Raw genomic sequence first — 15,159 nt, 5'->3', positions numbered from 1 at the left:
TCTTGATGTGTAATTGGAAGATTCAGTTTTTCTGTTTAGCAGCATCCAGTTTCCTGAGAATGTGAACAAGTTAGCAAAATCCAAGCATGTATTCAAGGTGGATTTTGATTTCAGCTGTTACGTGCAGTCTATATAAAGTAATACAATCTGATAATAAAAAGTATTCTAGCTACAGACATAAACATGCACTTAAAAGTGTCCATTTGAGTTGTAGAGAAGTAAAATTACATTTAAATGGTAATTTAATTGTTCATAGTAGAGGTAAATACAATACTCAAAATTTGTGGTAAGTAATATTTTACAGTTGAGCACATTTAAAAACCACCCATAAATTGTAAGAAAAACTGACAAATATAAATTTCAAACCATCTCACTGCTTATAATGCAGTGTCCACATATTCACATCATAAAACGTGCTCCAACATTTTAGTTTGGCCTTTTAAAAACATTTGCATGAATGACAAACTGACATGTGGCCTGGGTTGATATTTGTAATCTCTTCCTGTTCCTGGTGATAAGATGGTCCGTGTATATTTTGGTAATTGGATTTTCCGTTCTCAAGCAGGTATTGAAAAACAAAAAACGAGTGGTTATTTGATTTTCGTTTTTAAAAGGCAAAAATTAAAATTGAAATACAAGGCGTTTTTCCTTTTCACGATCAAAAATGGATATACGTATTTTAAAAAATGCTTTGATTTTCATTTTTTATTTACAAAAACAAAAACTAAAATAAGTAAGAGACAGAAACGAAAAAAGGTCCGTTTTTTCGTTTTCTGAAACCGGAAGTGGTCATCAGCAAGAGTGGAGCCAAACAGAGTACGGTGCATAGACTGTAAATAAATGGTTTTTTTTTTTGTTTGTTTTCATGGTCAAAATGAAAGATCAAGTGGCCGATCTTAAAATAAATCAATATCGATTTTTTTTATTTATTAAGTTTTGCGACGCAAGGGGGCGTGGTTACCTGATTGACAGTTCGTCTGGAATGACTGACAGTCTGGAGGATTAATTCTGATATGGTCACTGGTGGTTTATCGGTGAAGAAGCAGAACCTTTTCCACAGACACTTTTCCTGCCTGTTGGCTTGTTTTAACCATTTTGCTACCTTCGGCTGATTCTACCAGCAGACACTGAAAGTTCGGTAAGTAGGCTAAATGTTTATTTTCTTATCAGTGCCGCTTTTAATGCACTTCATATGCAACTTTCGTGTCAGATATAATGTCGTGTCAGATATAATGTGTGCCATGTAGTCCAGATGTTGGTGGAGTTTATTTCTTTGTGTATTGACAAGAGAAGAGAGTTAGGATCCAGTAAATATTAGCTTTAATATAAATTAGGGATGCTAACCGAGCGAGCTGCTCAGTCGTCGCCTGATTAAACCTAGTGTAGCATTAAGCTAACGATGTTTGCATTGTGTTTCATGGAAAAGGCTGAACTGTGTCGTGTTAGTGTAATGTGGTACATTTAATTAATAAAACTGTGTGGAGACGCTGGTTCACATTAATATAACGTTTAGAAAACCTAAATGTGATTCAAACAGTAAGGTTAAGGTTCTATGTTGTCAGTAGTCCTAAATATCTGCTGAGTCTCTGAAGTTAAACTGGAGAAAACAGTAAATCTACTCTCGTCGTTAACATTGTTTAATGACTGATTCACATGTTGTAGTACATCTTAGTGCAGATTAGAAAAATAACCTCCCAGAATATGTCCAAAATAATGATGAACACTACAGTTAATACATTTAAACTGCAGCACAGATAAGCTGGATAATAAAATCCTCTCCTAAAGCTAAAGTGACTACAGGTCTTTCTGTCATTCAGTGCTTGGAAAACTATATGAAATAGGAAATCTTTCCAGGGATACTTTAAAATGAACCTCTGCTGTCGATGCTGATACTGTGACATCTCTCTTCATCTCAGGTGTCTCATGTTCACTGTGAGGATCTTCTGAGTGAAGCCAACAGAAGGAAAACCTCATCTGGTTGTGAAGGAGACTGAATGGACGACATCCTCAGTGAACCACTTCCTGTTTAGCTTTCACTGACAGAAGGACAGACCAACTCTTTCAGCAGTTTATTATTCTCTGTTCTTAGTATTCACAGATTCTATTTATCACGTTTAACGTCATCTCTGCTGCTGTAGCAGAAATACAACAGGGTTTCTGCAGAACATTAATAGTCATTAAGTTGATTTTGCAGAAATTAAGGCCTTAAATGGCATTAAAAATCATTAAATTTGATTCTCGGTGGCATTAAAATTTCTTTCTGCAGTTTTCAAGAAAATAATTGACAATAATATATTTATAGACTGCGATTTGTCAGGTATGTGCATCTGCGTAAACATGCCGAAGCATTGAGATAATTGTTCCAGCCGGTTGGGTACAATTTCTAAAAACTGCATGTTTTTAAAGTGGCTGGCAGGCTGGACCAGGCTGGGAAATGGGGAAACACAAATTCCAGCAAAAATGGCTGAAAAACGTGGATTTCAGAGAATGACTGCAGCCCGTTGGTGTTCAGGGGTGGTTCCCAGATTCAGAAATAGTCAAATGTAGGGTTTTCATATAAAAATAATCTTTTACAAAAAAAACAAACCCGTGTAATTTGAGTTCATGGTCGTGGCATTAAATTTTTTACAGTATAGCATAAAAATGGCATTAAAAAGCATTAAATTTGACTGGTTGATATCTGCAGAAACCCTGTACAATGTTATTTATAGCAGATATGCAGCATTAAAACATCAACACATTCAGCTCAAGAGCTTCATTATTTCCTTCATTGCACATTTAAAAACTGCATTATTTAACAATTGTGAACTGTAAAGATGTGTAAACACGTAATAAATGGATGAAATAAATAATGTGTTGCTGACAGTGAAGTGTAAAAACTGAACAGTCACAAGACAAGTATTATGAAGAGAGGAGCTTAATCTGCAGCATCATTGTTCTTAATGGAAGCATGAGGAGGACATCAGTGCTGCTCTTCCTCACAGCGATGGAGAGAAGACTGTTCAGACAACCACAGCTGGATGTTCATGTTCTCTGTAGCTCTCAGTCCATCAGATCAGATGTTCCCAATGATCCAGACCAAGGCTGGAAGGAAAAGACACAAACAGTGAGAAGAAAATCTCCAAGGTTCTTTCCGTCCAACTGCTGGAACTTTAAATATCAGAATGAACACATCAGGGTACGAATGAAACACAACAGAGTGTTGTATTTTGTCCTACTTTCTAATCTTATAGAAATGTTGGTTTTCCTGGTTGAGGCCAAAGAGTATTTTACTGCCTTAGATGGACAATAAAGTTTATTATTTTATTCTAATGTATCATTAGCGTTAACATGAGCTCCACAGTTATCTGACCGTACACTGTTGTATGAACAGAAGCTGTTAAATAGAGTCTGAAGCAAAGAACAGATATATTAACTCAGAACTGAACTGTTCTTCATTCATTGAACTGAGAGATTAACATTCATCAGAGTTCTGTGGAGGAACATTAACATAGATTAATTTCTATCTGCTGATCATTAATGAACTGCGCCTCGAAACAGCAGTTTCCCTATGACTGATCTATTATGATTGATCAGCTGTGACCTTCAGGACACTTAGCTACACCTAATAGATAACACTGACTAACCGGGATTAGCCTCATTGTAAATACAAAGTTAGGAAACATAAATTGAGATTTATAGAACGACTTTAAAACACGATGTTAGAACAAGTTTATATCAGAGGTTACAGTCTGATGGTAACTTACAGTAACTTCACTGCTTTATATGTGATATTGTCCAGAAGAAGAGAAGAGTGCAACTAGTTACAAAGTTGACTTTAACACTTACCTGTAGAGTTTATCTCCACTTTTGGAAGCTAACATTGTTAGCAGCAGCGGTAGCAGCGTCCATAAACAGCAGAAGCCGGTAAATGTGGGCGGGACAGAGAGTCCTCGGCTCTGATTCAATCTGACCACCCTTGCTGCTTGCTCCACCCTTGCTGATGACCACTTCCGGTCTCAGAAAATGAAAAACGGTTCTTATTTCGTTTCTGTCTCTGACTTATTATATTTTTTGTTTTTGTAAATAAAAAATGAAAATCAAAGCATTTTTTAAAAATTCGTATATTCGTATATCCATTTTTGATCGTGAAAAGGAAAAACGCCTTGTATTTGTATAGAATTCTTCACTCCTATGTGTCTCTCTGAACTAATTTCAACAGTTTCTACATCCAAACCATCAACATGTCTTTTAGATCCTATCCCAACTAGACTCTTCAAGGAGATTTTACCTTTAATTAATTCTTCAATGTTAGATCTGATTAATCTCTCTCTAGTAACAGGCTATGTACCACAGGCTTTTAAGGTTGCTGTCATCAAACCTTTGCTTAAAAAGCCCACTTTAGATCCAGGTGTGTTAGCTAACTATAGACCGATATCCAACCTACCATTTCTCTCTAAAATTCTGGAAAGAACAGTTGCAAATCAATTATGTGAACACTTACAAAGGAATAATTTGTTTAAAATGTTTCAGTCAGGCTTCAGAGTGCATCATAGCACAGAAACAGCTCTAGTGAAAGTTACTAATGACCTTCTCATAGCATCAGATAATGGACTAGTCTCTATACTTGTTTTGTTAGATCTTAGTGCAGCGTTTGACACAATCGACCACAAAATTTTATTACAGCGTCTAGAACATTCAATTGGCATTAAAGGGACAGCACTGGACTGGTTTAAATCCTACTTATCAGATAGGTTCCAGTTTGTGCATGTCAACAATAACTCTTCTGAGCATACTAAAGTTAATCATGGAGTTCCTCAGGGTTCTGTCTTAGGACCGATACTTTTCACATTATACATGCTTCCTTTAGGCAATATTATTAGGAAGCATTGTATTAACTTCCATTGTTATGCAGATGACACACAATTGTATTTATCTATGAAGCCAGATGAAACTGATCAGTTAGCTAGACTGCAAGATTGTCTTAAGGACATTAAAACCTGGATGACTTTTAACTTCCTACTGCTAAATTCAGACAAAACTGAAGTCATTGTATTTGGCCCCAAACATCTTAGAAACTCGCTTTCAAAGCAAATAGTTACTCTGGATGGCATCACATTGGCCTCCAGTACTACTGTGAGGAATCTTGGAGTTACTTTTGACCAGGACATGTCCTTTAACTCACACATAAAGCAAGTCTGTAGGACTTCCTTTTTTCACCTGCGTAATATTGTAAAAATCAGGAACATTCTGTCTCAGAGTGATGCAGAAAAATTAGTTCATGCTTTTGTTACTTCCAGGCTTGACTATTGCAATTCCTTATTATCGGGTTGTCCAAATAGCTCTCTCTATTGCAGTACATTCACTCTGTTTCCCCCTGTGCTATTTCTCCGAGTGTCCCTGGTCCCAGAGCTGGATGCTTCAGATCTGCGGTCGATGTTCCACCAGCTGGTCCAGTCTCCACCATGTCCACTGTGGGATGCTGCTGCTGACCTTCCTCCAGCCCTCTGCTTCCAACTCCCTTTTTCCACCAGTCAACTCTGCATCGCCTTCACTATACTGTTATGCTAACTTACATACTGTTTGAATTTTACTGCTAGCTATATATGGAGTATGTTTAATGTCAGAGCCGTACATCATAAGAGTAAACTATGAGTCAGTTTTCAATGTTAGCTTATACTTTGTCTGTGTCACATATCCTGTCATGCATGTATCCAAATGTGTGTTGTGTTTTCCTTGCTTTCCCACCCCTCCCTCTTCTCCCATCCCTCCCCCTTGCCCTCTTCTGTCCTTCTCAACCCGCCCGGCCAGCAGGCAGATGGGTCCCCCCTATACAGAGCCGGGTTCTGCTCGAGGTTTCTTCCCTGTTAAAAGGGTGTTTTTCCTTGCCACTGTCGCCTTTGGGCTTGCTCTGGGGGTCAGGCATATGGGTTCTGTAAAGCGTCTTGAGACGATTTGACTGTAATTGACGCTATATAAATAAAATTGAATTGGATTGAATTGAATTGAATTTCAATTTTAATTTTTGCCTTTGAAAACAAAAATCAAATAACCATTCGTTTTTTGTTTTTCAATACCTGCTTTAGAACGGAAAATCCAATTACCAAAATATACACGGACCTAAGATGCACATTTGGACTGAACTGCAGCTAGCCGACAAGGAAGTCATTCTGCAAGCACTGACTACTCATTCACGATGATGTTGTACGCCACCGGGCCTCTGAAGGTGAACCCCACGTTAAAGGTGATGTTTTCATTACTATGAGGCACTGAGGGTACGTAAATAGGCAGGATACTGAACTTCTTCTTCTGAGGACCTTCCAGGTACACCACTCCATCTTCAGTCCATCCAGAAACACGTTTCAGCATCTCGGTGATCTCAGGCATCTTCAGAGCTTCACCCCGTAACCACTTCATGCGTTTCTCAGAGACTGAGAATCTGTTTGTGATTCTTTGAAACTTTGTCTTGTGGACAAATTTATCCAATCCAGTTCCATTTCCCAGGAAAAAGTGGGTGTAAATCCTTCTCTTCCGCTGAGGAATGTCTTTCATCTTGGTCCAGTAACCTTTTTCCAGGTGTTCCACAGCTGACTGCACAGTTTCATATTTGCTTTCTTTCTCACAGGCTGAGTCATGATCTTCTGGCCAGTGGAGTAAAGTCAGTAAGAACAGGGCACTTGGCAAACATCTCTTTTTATCAGACGGGAACTGACGGCAGAGTGCCTGCAGATCTTTCAGAGGAGCAACCTTTGCATTTTGAGACGACAGACAGTAGAGAGAGATGTGGGACACGATGTAATTGATGATATCCCTTTGACCAAATTTGGCTTGTATTGGATTGCTGGGATAGAGAGAAAGGATATCCTCCAGATGTCTTACTCCGTTACTTTGGTCAGTCAACTTGGAGAGGATGGATATGAAGTTCCCACCACCAAGCTGGTAGATGATCATGCGTTTCTGGAAAGGAGTTAGCTTGGCTGGGATGGATTTTCCCTGTTGTAGAAGTGCAGTAGAACATGCTTCACTGAAATACTTCCCATACACAGAAAATTTTTTAGCCAACCACGTCAATGGATGGTGTACCCTCTCTTCAGGACTTTCAGGTGTCTCTTCTTCATCTTCACCAATGTCTGTCTGCCAGTAACTGAGGTCCTCTGAGATCCATTTCAAAGCATCTTGCATCGTCCCGTGAAGTTTTTTCAAACGGTCATGAAACGGTTGCCAGGCGTCTTCAATTTCTTCTGGAATGTAATCGGTTAACAGGTACTTCATGCATTCAGAATGGCCACTGACTCTGTTTCAGGCATGTCATTGGGAAATCACCAAATAAGTGAATCCTTGGAAGCGAGGGAGCGGAGCGACCGAGCCGGGGGGAGGGTTTGGGAAGAAACTTTTGAAATTTAAAGGCTGAAATGATGCATTCTGGTGAACTCTGACACCTAGAATTCTTTAAACATGAAGGCTTAAAAAAATGTCTGTATGGGGACCTTCTTGGCACCCCCCAAAAACAGCACAAAGTCATGTTAATGTGATGAAACCAAATATTTATACTGTATTCAAATTTGAATGAGCCACATGAAGTCATCACTCTGTGTGCTTTCCGATCGACCATGGGAGTGAGCCTCTTCTGTTGAGGAACTTGTGGGGCAATGCCACTGGGTTGTTGCAAGTACACACTACTGATCCTGTACGTTTGGTCCTGTTGTCGCGTCTCTTCCCTCCGCCGGGTGAAAAAATTGCTGGGCATTTGGTGGTTAGAGCGCTTTTCATACAATTTCCTGGCATGATTTTTCATTTTCATGTGGTCTATCAGCGCTTGGCATCCTCTGTTGCTGTATTTTGTCTCATCGTCGCACACCATGCACCTCGCTTTCCCAGCTACATCTAACTTTCGATAATCCTCTCCAATCGTTGTTTCCAACTCATGCTTTTGCCAGCGCACTGTTGACAACTACGTGCGATCCAACCCTATACCCCTTACACCCCATATTTTTTTTCTCATCGAATTTGGGCGATTCACGTTGGGTCTCAAAATTGATACCTCGATACGTGAATTTTCGCGTATCCGCGACCAAATAACATGCCTGCTGTTTGCAAACACTTGCAATGAGGAGATCAGTTTGAGCAGGCTGCACCCAACTTCAACTTCAGAGAAGTACCCTGAATTATTCATGTTCTCCATATCAGCATCAGCTGCTCTCTCACATTCTCGAAAACACTCCAGGGATTTCAGTGCAGTCTCCACAGCATCAGCTGTATTTTGGGGTGTCTTGAGTATGTTGTCAATGGCCTTGCATTTGGCCTGGAACCATTTCCTGTAGACCTGCCCTTTTGTGTTGAGGATGTATGAGTTGTTGGGTAGCTGTTTAGCTGCTGTCTCTAGCCAGTGTTTTGCCTCTTTGAATTTTTCATGAGTATAAAGAAGACGAGCAAGTTGTTGTGCAAAGAATGGATCTTTGTGGAAACATTCGAATGCCTCCTTGAGTACCTCAATTGCTGTGTCTGGGCTTTTCTCATTTTCACGCACATGATCAATGAGAGGAGAGAATAAACTATCATATTCATCCCCTTTGCTTATTCTGGCTTGCCTTAGAAAAAGTTGCCTCAAGAATGTCAGATACTCTTCTCTTCCAAATCTGTGTTCAAAAAGCACATTCTCAAAGAGCAAGTTCATCGCCAAAGTGCTTTGGGTCTGTTGGGTTCCACAAAGTTGCTGGAGAATTTCTTTTGCAACCAGAGGGTGGATGATTCTAATTGATTTGATGTGCGTCTTCTCATCTCTGAGGTGTAAGAAGACTAGTTTGGCCTGATCACTGAGTGATTTCTCAAATGTATGCTGGCGAAACTTCTCCAACCTAATGGTTAAGTCCAGCAAAGCTTCACAGTGGGACTGAGAGATGAAGGAGTTTTGAACATACGTGTTCAGCAAGGCCACGTAGTGAATGAAGCGAGTGACAACAGATCGGTGGTCAATGTCTTGGAGCAAATGTTCCACAAACCCTCGGACGTAATCTCCAGAGAATTCTTGACTCATCAAAACAAACGTCAGGATGAAATCAGGTTCATATCCGAGTTCCTCAAGTTCCTTTTCGTTTTCCTGCAAACTTTCTCTTCTCTTGAGCAGACAGTTTGTGAGTGACAGCCACATTCTTTAATGGAGAGTCCCTACATCTCGCCTCTGGATCATGGGACCGTCTGCAACTCAACAAGATGAAACACAGAGTTCCATACTGGATTTGTTTGCTGTTAATGGCAACCTCTAGTTCATTCCTGAGATCATCAAGATATTCTTTGTCTGAGTTTTCAATGAGCAGCAGCACAGGTAGACACCTCTGTGGATCTGTTTCTTCATATTGTCTTAGTTCAACTGCATGTTGAGCAACAACAGTAGCTGAGTGTAAAGGCTTCACAACTGCACACCTCAGATCTTTCCTGTTGTTCCACAGCACTTGTCTTGCCACTGTGCTCCCACCACTTCCTGGGTGATGGTAGATGTTTATAATATTCACTGGAGTTTGATCTGCATAATGTTTCAAAGCATCTTTGAGAAGCCCGGACGTTTCATGATAGGCATTTCTTTCAACTACCTCTCCAACATATTTGTGCTCAGCAAGCCAGAAGTTCAACCAGGTCACTCCCCCACCATGGAGGAACTGGCTTTCAATGTTTGCTTTCTCCTCATCGATGAACTCTTTGCTTGTTTCATCACAGTGGTTGATAGTCAGGATTTCCAGAGAATACATCTGTTCCTCTTCATTTGTCTCAAGGAGACATTTCCCTTTCACAAAGACTGGCAAGTGCTTTCTGGCACATGCTTTCATGGGTTGTACATGCTGCAGAGTTGCATTGATGTGGCTCATTTTCATCCCAACAACACTGGAATGGTCAACAGTTTCTTTTCCGCACGAACCTTCTGCAAAGCTTTGCCACTTCTGGAAATTTTGCTCTGACTCACAGATGCAGATGATGTCTTCATGGCCTTCCATGTCTGTGAAAAACTCATAAAAGGTGTGCAAGAGAGGTTTCTCAACTGGTGACGTGACAAGAAAAATGACCTGGAATGTGCCTTTTGGCAAGATTTGTTTACAGATTAAAGACACAGATTCCCACAGGAGCGTCATCTTGGTCTTGATCCAAGTCATCTCATCACATGGAGTTTTGTTTCCTTTGAAGTCAGTGCGGCCATTACAGAAGATCCAGCTAGTTTGATCAAACAGATGCAAGTGACTAGTGAATTCTAAGATGGTTGAGCCACCAGATATCCTGTAGCTCTGTAGAAAATGCATGTTGGCAGCATGATGCTGAAGGTATTTACTGCAGAGACCTGATATCTTTGAGTGTGGATCAAAATCAAACATGCAGAATATGTTCATGTTAAGCAGCCAGTTGATGTTGCAGAGGTCATCAGGCTTGAATTTGTTGGTGACAAGTATGAACCATTTTTGTGTTTCGATGAATTTCTTTCCACTCGTCATTAGCATTGTTAGCTTTCGTCCAAGGTCTTGGCAGATCCCAGAAGTGCTCAGGAACTGATTTTTCTCTGCTTCGTCTCTTTGAGCATCCCGATCTTTGATTCGCTGGTAAAAATCACTTAGATCTTTTTCACTCACTGGCGCTGTTTTTGAACCAACCCTTCTCAGAATCACTTCTTTCTCAAATTCTACTTTGTTTGTCTCTACTTTGAAATTTGGCAGACGGACTGCGTACACCTTTCCCCTAACAATACTGAGTGAGGGTACAATGTCAACCTCCACCACATACCTCTTCTCTTCACTTTGTTGATTTTGTTGATCCATAACCTCAATGAATCTTGGTGGTCGCACACACACTTGTCAGAGGAGAAGCACCTCTCAATGTAGTCCAAAGCATCGACAAAAATGTCCTTCTCTTTCACTGGGACACCAACTATCTCACCGTGCACGTACCCTGCATCCTCCTTGCTGTCCATCACACCAAAGTGTATTCAAGTCAAATCAAATCAAATCTAAACTTTATTTATAGAGCACTTTTTCATACAATTAAAATGCAGCACAAAGTGCTATACATGTTAAAAACAGTCCCGTTCCCCCGCCCCATCTCCAACCCCAACACATACACACACACACACACACCAAATACACACCACACACACACACACACACACACACACACACACACACAGATGAAGTGATCTTAAAAGCGCGTGGCTGAGTACAGAGGAGCCAGGTCAGTAAACGCTAGGGGGCTGACTGCATTGGGCGCCGCCCACAGCACAGGGCCAGATGCCTCCGCCCGGGCATGCCCCGCCACAAGGACAGTGAGGGGCCCACACAGCAAAACAGTGTTGCAGACCCCCGACTTGGCCAAGAAGATGCCAGCCACAAGACGGAGACATCCCAACCAGGGCCAATTGCAGCCCCCAGTGCAGGCCCCCACTGAGAAAACACTGGAGATATAGAATAAAAACGTAAAACTACAAAGTCTAACAACATAAAACTAAAATAAGTAAAGTTAAATAAAATATGAAATAAAATTTAAAATAAAGTACTAACAAATGGCTAAAATATCATTTAAAAGTAATAAAATAAAAATAAGTAAAAAGAGGGCTAAGATTCCTAAATAAATAAAATTAAATAAAAATATTAATGAAAATAAGACATTAAGTAAAAGCCTAATTACACACGTGGACAAAATTGTTGGTACCCCTCAGTTAAAGAAGGAAAAACCCACAATTCTCACTGAAATCACTTGAAACTCACAAAAGTAACAATAAATAAAAATTTATTGAAAATTAAATAATCAAAAACAGCCATTACTTTTGAATTGTTGATTAACATAATTATTTAAAAAAACAAACTAATGAAACAGGCCTGGACAAAAATGATGGTACCTCTATAAAAGATTGAAAACTATTTGACCAGAGTGACATGATTAACTCAGGTGTGTCATTTAATTGACATCACAGGTGTTTCCAAACTCATAATCAGTCAGTCTGCCTATTTAAAGGGAGACAAGTAGTCACCCTGCTGTTTGGTGAAAAGGTGTGTACCACACTGAACATGGACAACAGAAAGCGAAGGAGAGAATTGTCCCAGGACATCGGAAAAAAAATTATAGACAAACATCTTAAAGGTAAAGGCTATAAGACCATCTCTAAACAGCTTGAAGTTCCTGTGACAACAGTGGCTCATATTATTCAGAAGTTCAAGACCCACGGGACAGTAGCCAACCTCCCTGGACGTGGCCGCAAGAGGAAAATTGATGACAAATTGAAGAGACGGATCGTTGGAATTGTATCCAAAGAGCCCAGAGCAACCTCCAAAGAAATTAAAGGTGAACTCCAAGGCCAAGGTACATCAGTGTCAGATCGCACCATTCGTCGTTGTTTGAGCCAAAGTGGACTTCATGGGAGACGACCGAGGAGGACACCACTGCTGAAAAAAACTCATAAAAAAGCGAGACTGGAATTTGCAAAAATGCATGTTGACAAGCCACAAAGCTTCTGGGAGAATGTCCTTTGGACAGATGAGACCAAACTGGAGCTTTTTGGTAAGGCACATCAACTCTATGTTCATAGACTCAAAAACCAAGCATACGAAGAAAAGAACACTGTCCCTACGGTGAAACATGGAGGAGGCTCAGTAATGTTTTGGGGCTGCTTTGCTGCATCTGGCACAGGGTGTCTTGAAAGTGTGCAAGGTACGATGAAATCTGAAGACTATCAAGGCATTCTGGAGAGAAATGTGCTGCCTAGTGTCAGAAAGCTTGGTCTCAGTCGCAGGTCATGGGTCTTCCAACAGGACAACGATCCAAAACACACAGCCAAAAACACCCAAGAATGGCTGAGAGAAAAGCGTTGGACTATTCTAAAGTGGCCTTCTATGAGCCCAGATCTGAATCCCATTGAACATATGTGGAAGGAGCTGAAACATGCCATTTGGAGAAGACACCCATCAAACCTGAGACAACTGGAGCTGTTTGCTCATGAGGAGTGGGCCAAAATACCTGTTGACAGCTGCAGAACGCTCATTGACAAATACAGAAATCGTTTAATTGCAGTGATTGCCTCAAAAGGTTGTGCAACAAAATATTAAGTTATGGGTACCATCATTTTTGTCCAGCCCTATTTCATTAGTTTTTTTTTTTTAAATAATTATGTTAATCAACAATTCAAAAGTGATGGCTGATTTTTATTATTTAATTTTCAAAAATTTTTTATTTATTGTTACTTTTGTGAGTTTCAAGTGATTTCAGCGAGAATTGTGGGTTTTTCCTTCTTTAACTGAGGGGTACCAACAATTTTGTCCACGTGTGTAAATAGGTGGGTCTTGAGCCTGCCTTTAAAAATAAGAACATTCTCTGCTGTCCTCAGTTCCTCTGGCAGGCTGTTCCACAGACGGGGGCCATAGTGCTGGAAAGATGCCTCACCGTAAGTCCGTGTTCTAGCTTTGGGAACCATTAAGAGGCCGGTGCCAGAGGACCTCAGGGTCCACGAGGGTTCATATGGTAAAAGCAATTCTGAGAGATAAGAAGGTTCAAGACCCCTAAGACATTTAAAAACCATTAAAAGGACCTTGAAATCAATCCTAAAACACACAGGGAGCCAATGCAGTGATTTTAAAACCGGTGTAATATGTGCCCGCCCTCTGGTCTTCGTCAGCACACGTGCCGCGGAGTTCTGTAGCAGTTGTAAACTTGAGATGTTTCTTTTTGGAAGACCAGAAAGCAGGTACCATTGTACCATTGGATCTGATGTTCATACAACCGGTCGCAAATTTAAGAACCTCTTTGGTGAACTTCGTTTGCAGTCTTGTGCGGTCCAACTAAGCAGCTACCGAAAAAGATTTAAATTCATGGCATGGAGATATCAGATTAAAAGCACCAGATTCTGGCTGCAGGACTCTGTGCTTTATGTATATGAAATCAATCCCTTCTTTATCAAATGGTCGCGGTTTGCAGTCTTCCTTTGATATCAGATTGCTTTGTTTCTCCTCAAAGACTTCCTGATCGCTTACAGGAGTCAGTGTTGGAGGATTTTTGCTTGTTGCAGGAATTGATTTCTTACTGCTCTTCTGTTCCACCTCAGTTTTTTTCCCACTAGAGGGTCTTTTCTTCTCTAGACACTTTTGCTGATCTTTGAGAAGCTCATCTCGTTTTTGAATAATCAAATGAGCGGGACCAGATTTCATGCAAATCTTTGATTTCAAAAAGTCCTCATTCAGCGTGAGGAGTATTTGTCCATCTACTTCTTCTTCATAGAGCTTTTCTATGTACTGCTGCTTTACCCCAATGGATCTTAGCCAGGTGCTTACATCAGATTCACTCCACTCCTTGGGTGACTGCTCCGGTTGGTCAGCCATGACATCCTGTCTGCTTTTGTCACACTAACAATCTTGACATTTATTCATCACCATCTTCCATCAATCGTGATGGTCTTCTGATACCCGAGGCTTCAACACATGTGCGGTAGCTTATGAAGCAATCATTCAAAATTAAAAGCAGACATTTGTCTCCTACAAGAAACCCACCTACAAAAATCAGAAGAAAAATTACTTATTGGCATGAATTTCAATCAAGTTTATTCTGCCTCCTATAACAGCAGACAAAGAGGAGTCTCTATACTTATTCATAAGAGGCGACTCTTCACTTTAAATGACATAATAGCTGACTCAGAAGGCAGATACATTATTATTCAGGCAATTATATTCAATAAAGAATATACTATTGGGAATTTGTACGCCCCTAATAATGATGATCCGGCCTTTTTTCATTCGTTTTTCTCTCAACTATCTGATTTAACAGCAAATTCAACTGTTATCATTGGAGGAGACTTCAACACAGTCCTAAATCCATTAGTAGATCGCTCCAATAACACAACACGTACAAGGCAATCACAATCTGCCAAAGTAATAGAGGAATATATGGATGATTTTGGCCTTGGCAATGGCTGGAGACTAAAAAATCCAACCAAGAAGGAATTTACTTTCTTTTCCTCGATGCATCGATCATTTTCAAGAATTGATTTTTTCCTTACAAATAATTCTATTGTCGAGAAAATTTCTACAAGAATACATCCCATTATTATCAGTGACCATGCACCAGTCTCCCTCTCCTTACAAACTGACCTCACCTTTAAACCACCTCCGACATGGTGCTTTAACATCTCGCTGTTAAAAGATGCAGAGTTTGATAAAATCATAA

The 15,159-nt window shown here is 40.2% G+C and overlaps 2 protein-coding genes and 1 pseudogene across 4 annotated transcripts in view; all 3 read right to left on the bottom strand.

Moving 5' to 3' along the window:
• The window catches only part of adamts18 (ADAM metallopeptidase with thrombospondin type 1 motif, 18), a 202,534-nt gene that overhangs the window by 16,890 nt on the left and 170,485 nt on the right, over positions 1-15,159 (bottom strand). The gene's annotated exons all lie outside the window — the stretch shown is intronic.
• Positions 8,935-10,908, bottom strand: LOC110952167 (sterile alpha motif domain-containing protein 9-like). Its single transcript, XM_051955817.1, has one exon. The coding sequence runs from the start codon at positions 10,773-10,775 to the stop codon at positions 9,057-9,059; it is 1,719 nt and encodes a 572-aa protein (XP_051811777.1). The 5' UTR covers positions 10,776-10,908; the 3' UTR covers positions 8,935-9,056.
• LOC110971636 (sterile alpha motif domain-containing protein 9-like) lies at positions 13,269-14,382 on the bottom strand (annotated as a pseudogene).

The sequence above is a fragment of the Acanthochromis polyacanthus genome, chromosome 11 (genome assembly GCF_021347895.1).
Source record: "Acanthochromis polyacanthus isolate Apoly-LR-REF ecotype Palm Island chromosome 11, KAUST_Apoly_ChrSc, whole genome shotgun sequence".
Classification (NCBI taxonomy): domain Eukaryota; kingdom Metazoa; phylum Chordata; class Actinopteri; family Pomacentridae; genus Acanthochromis; species Acanthochromis polyacanthus.
This window is presented reverse-complemented; position numbering and strand designations above follow the sequence as displayed.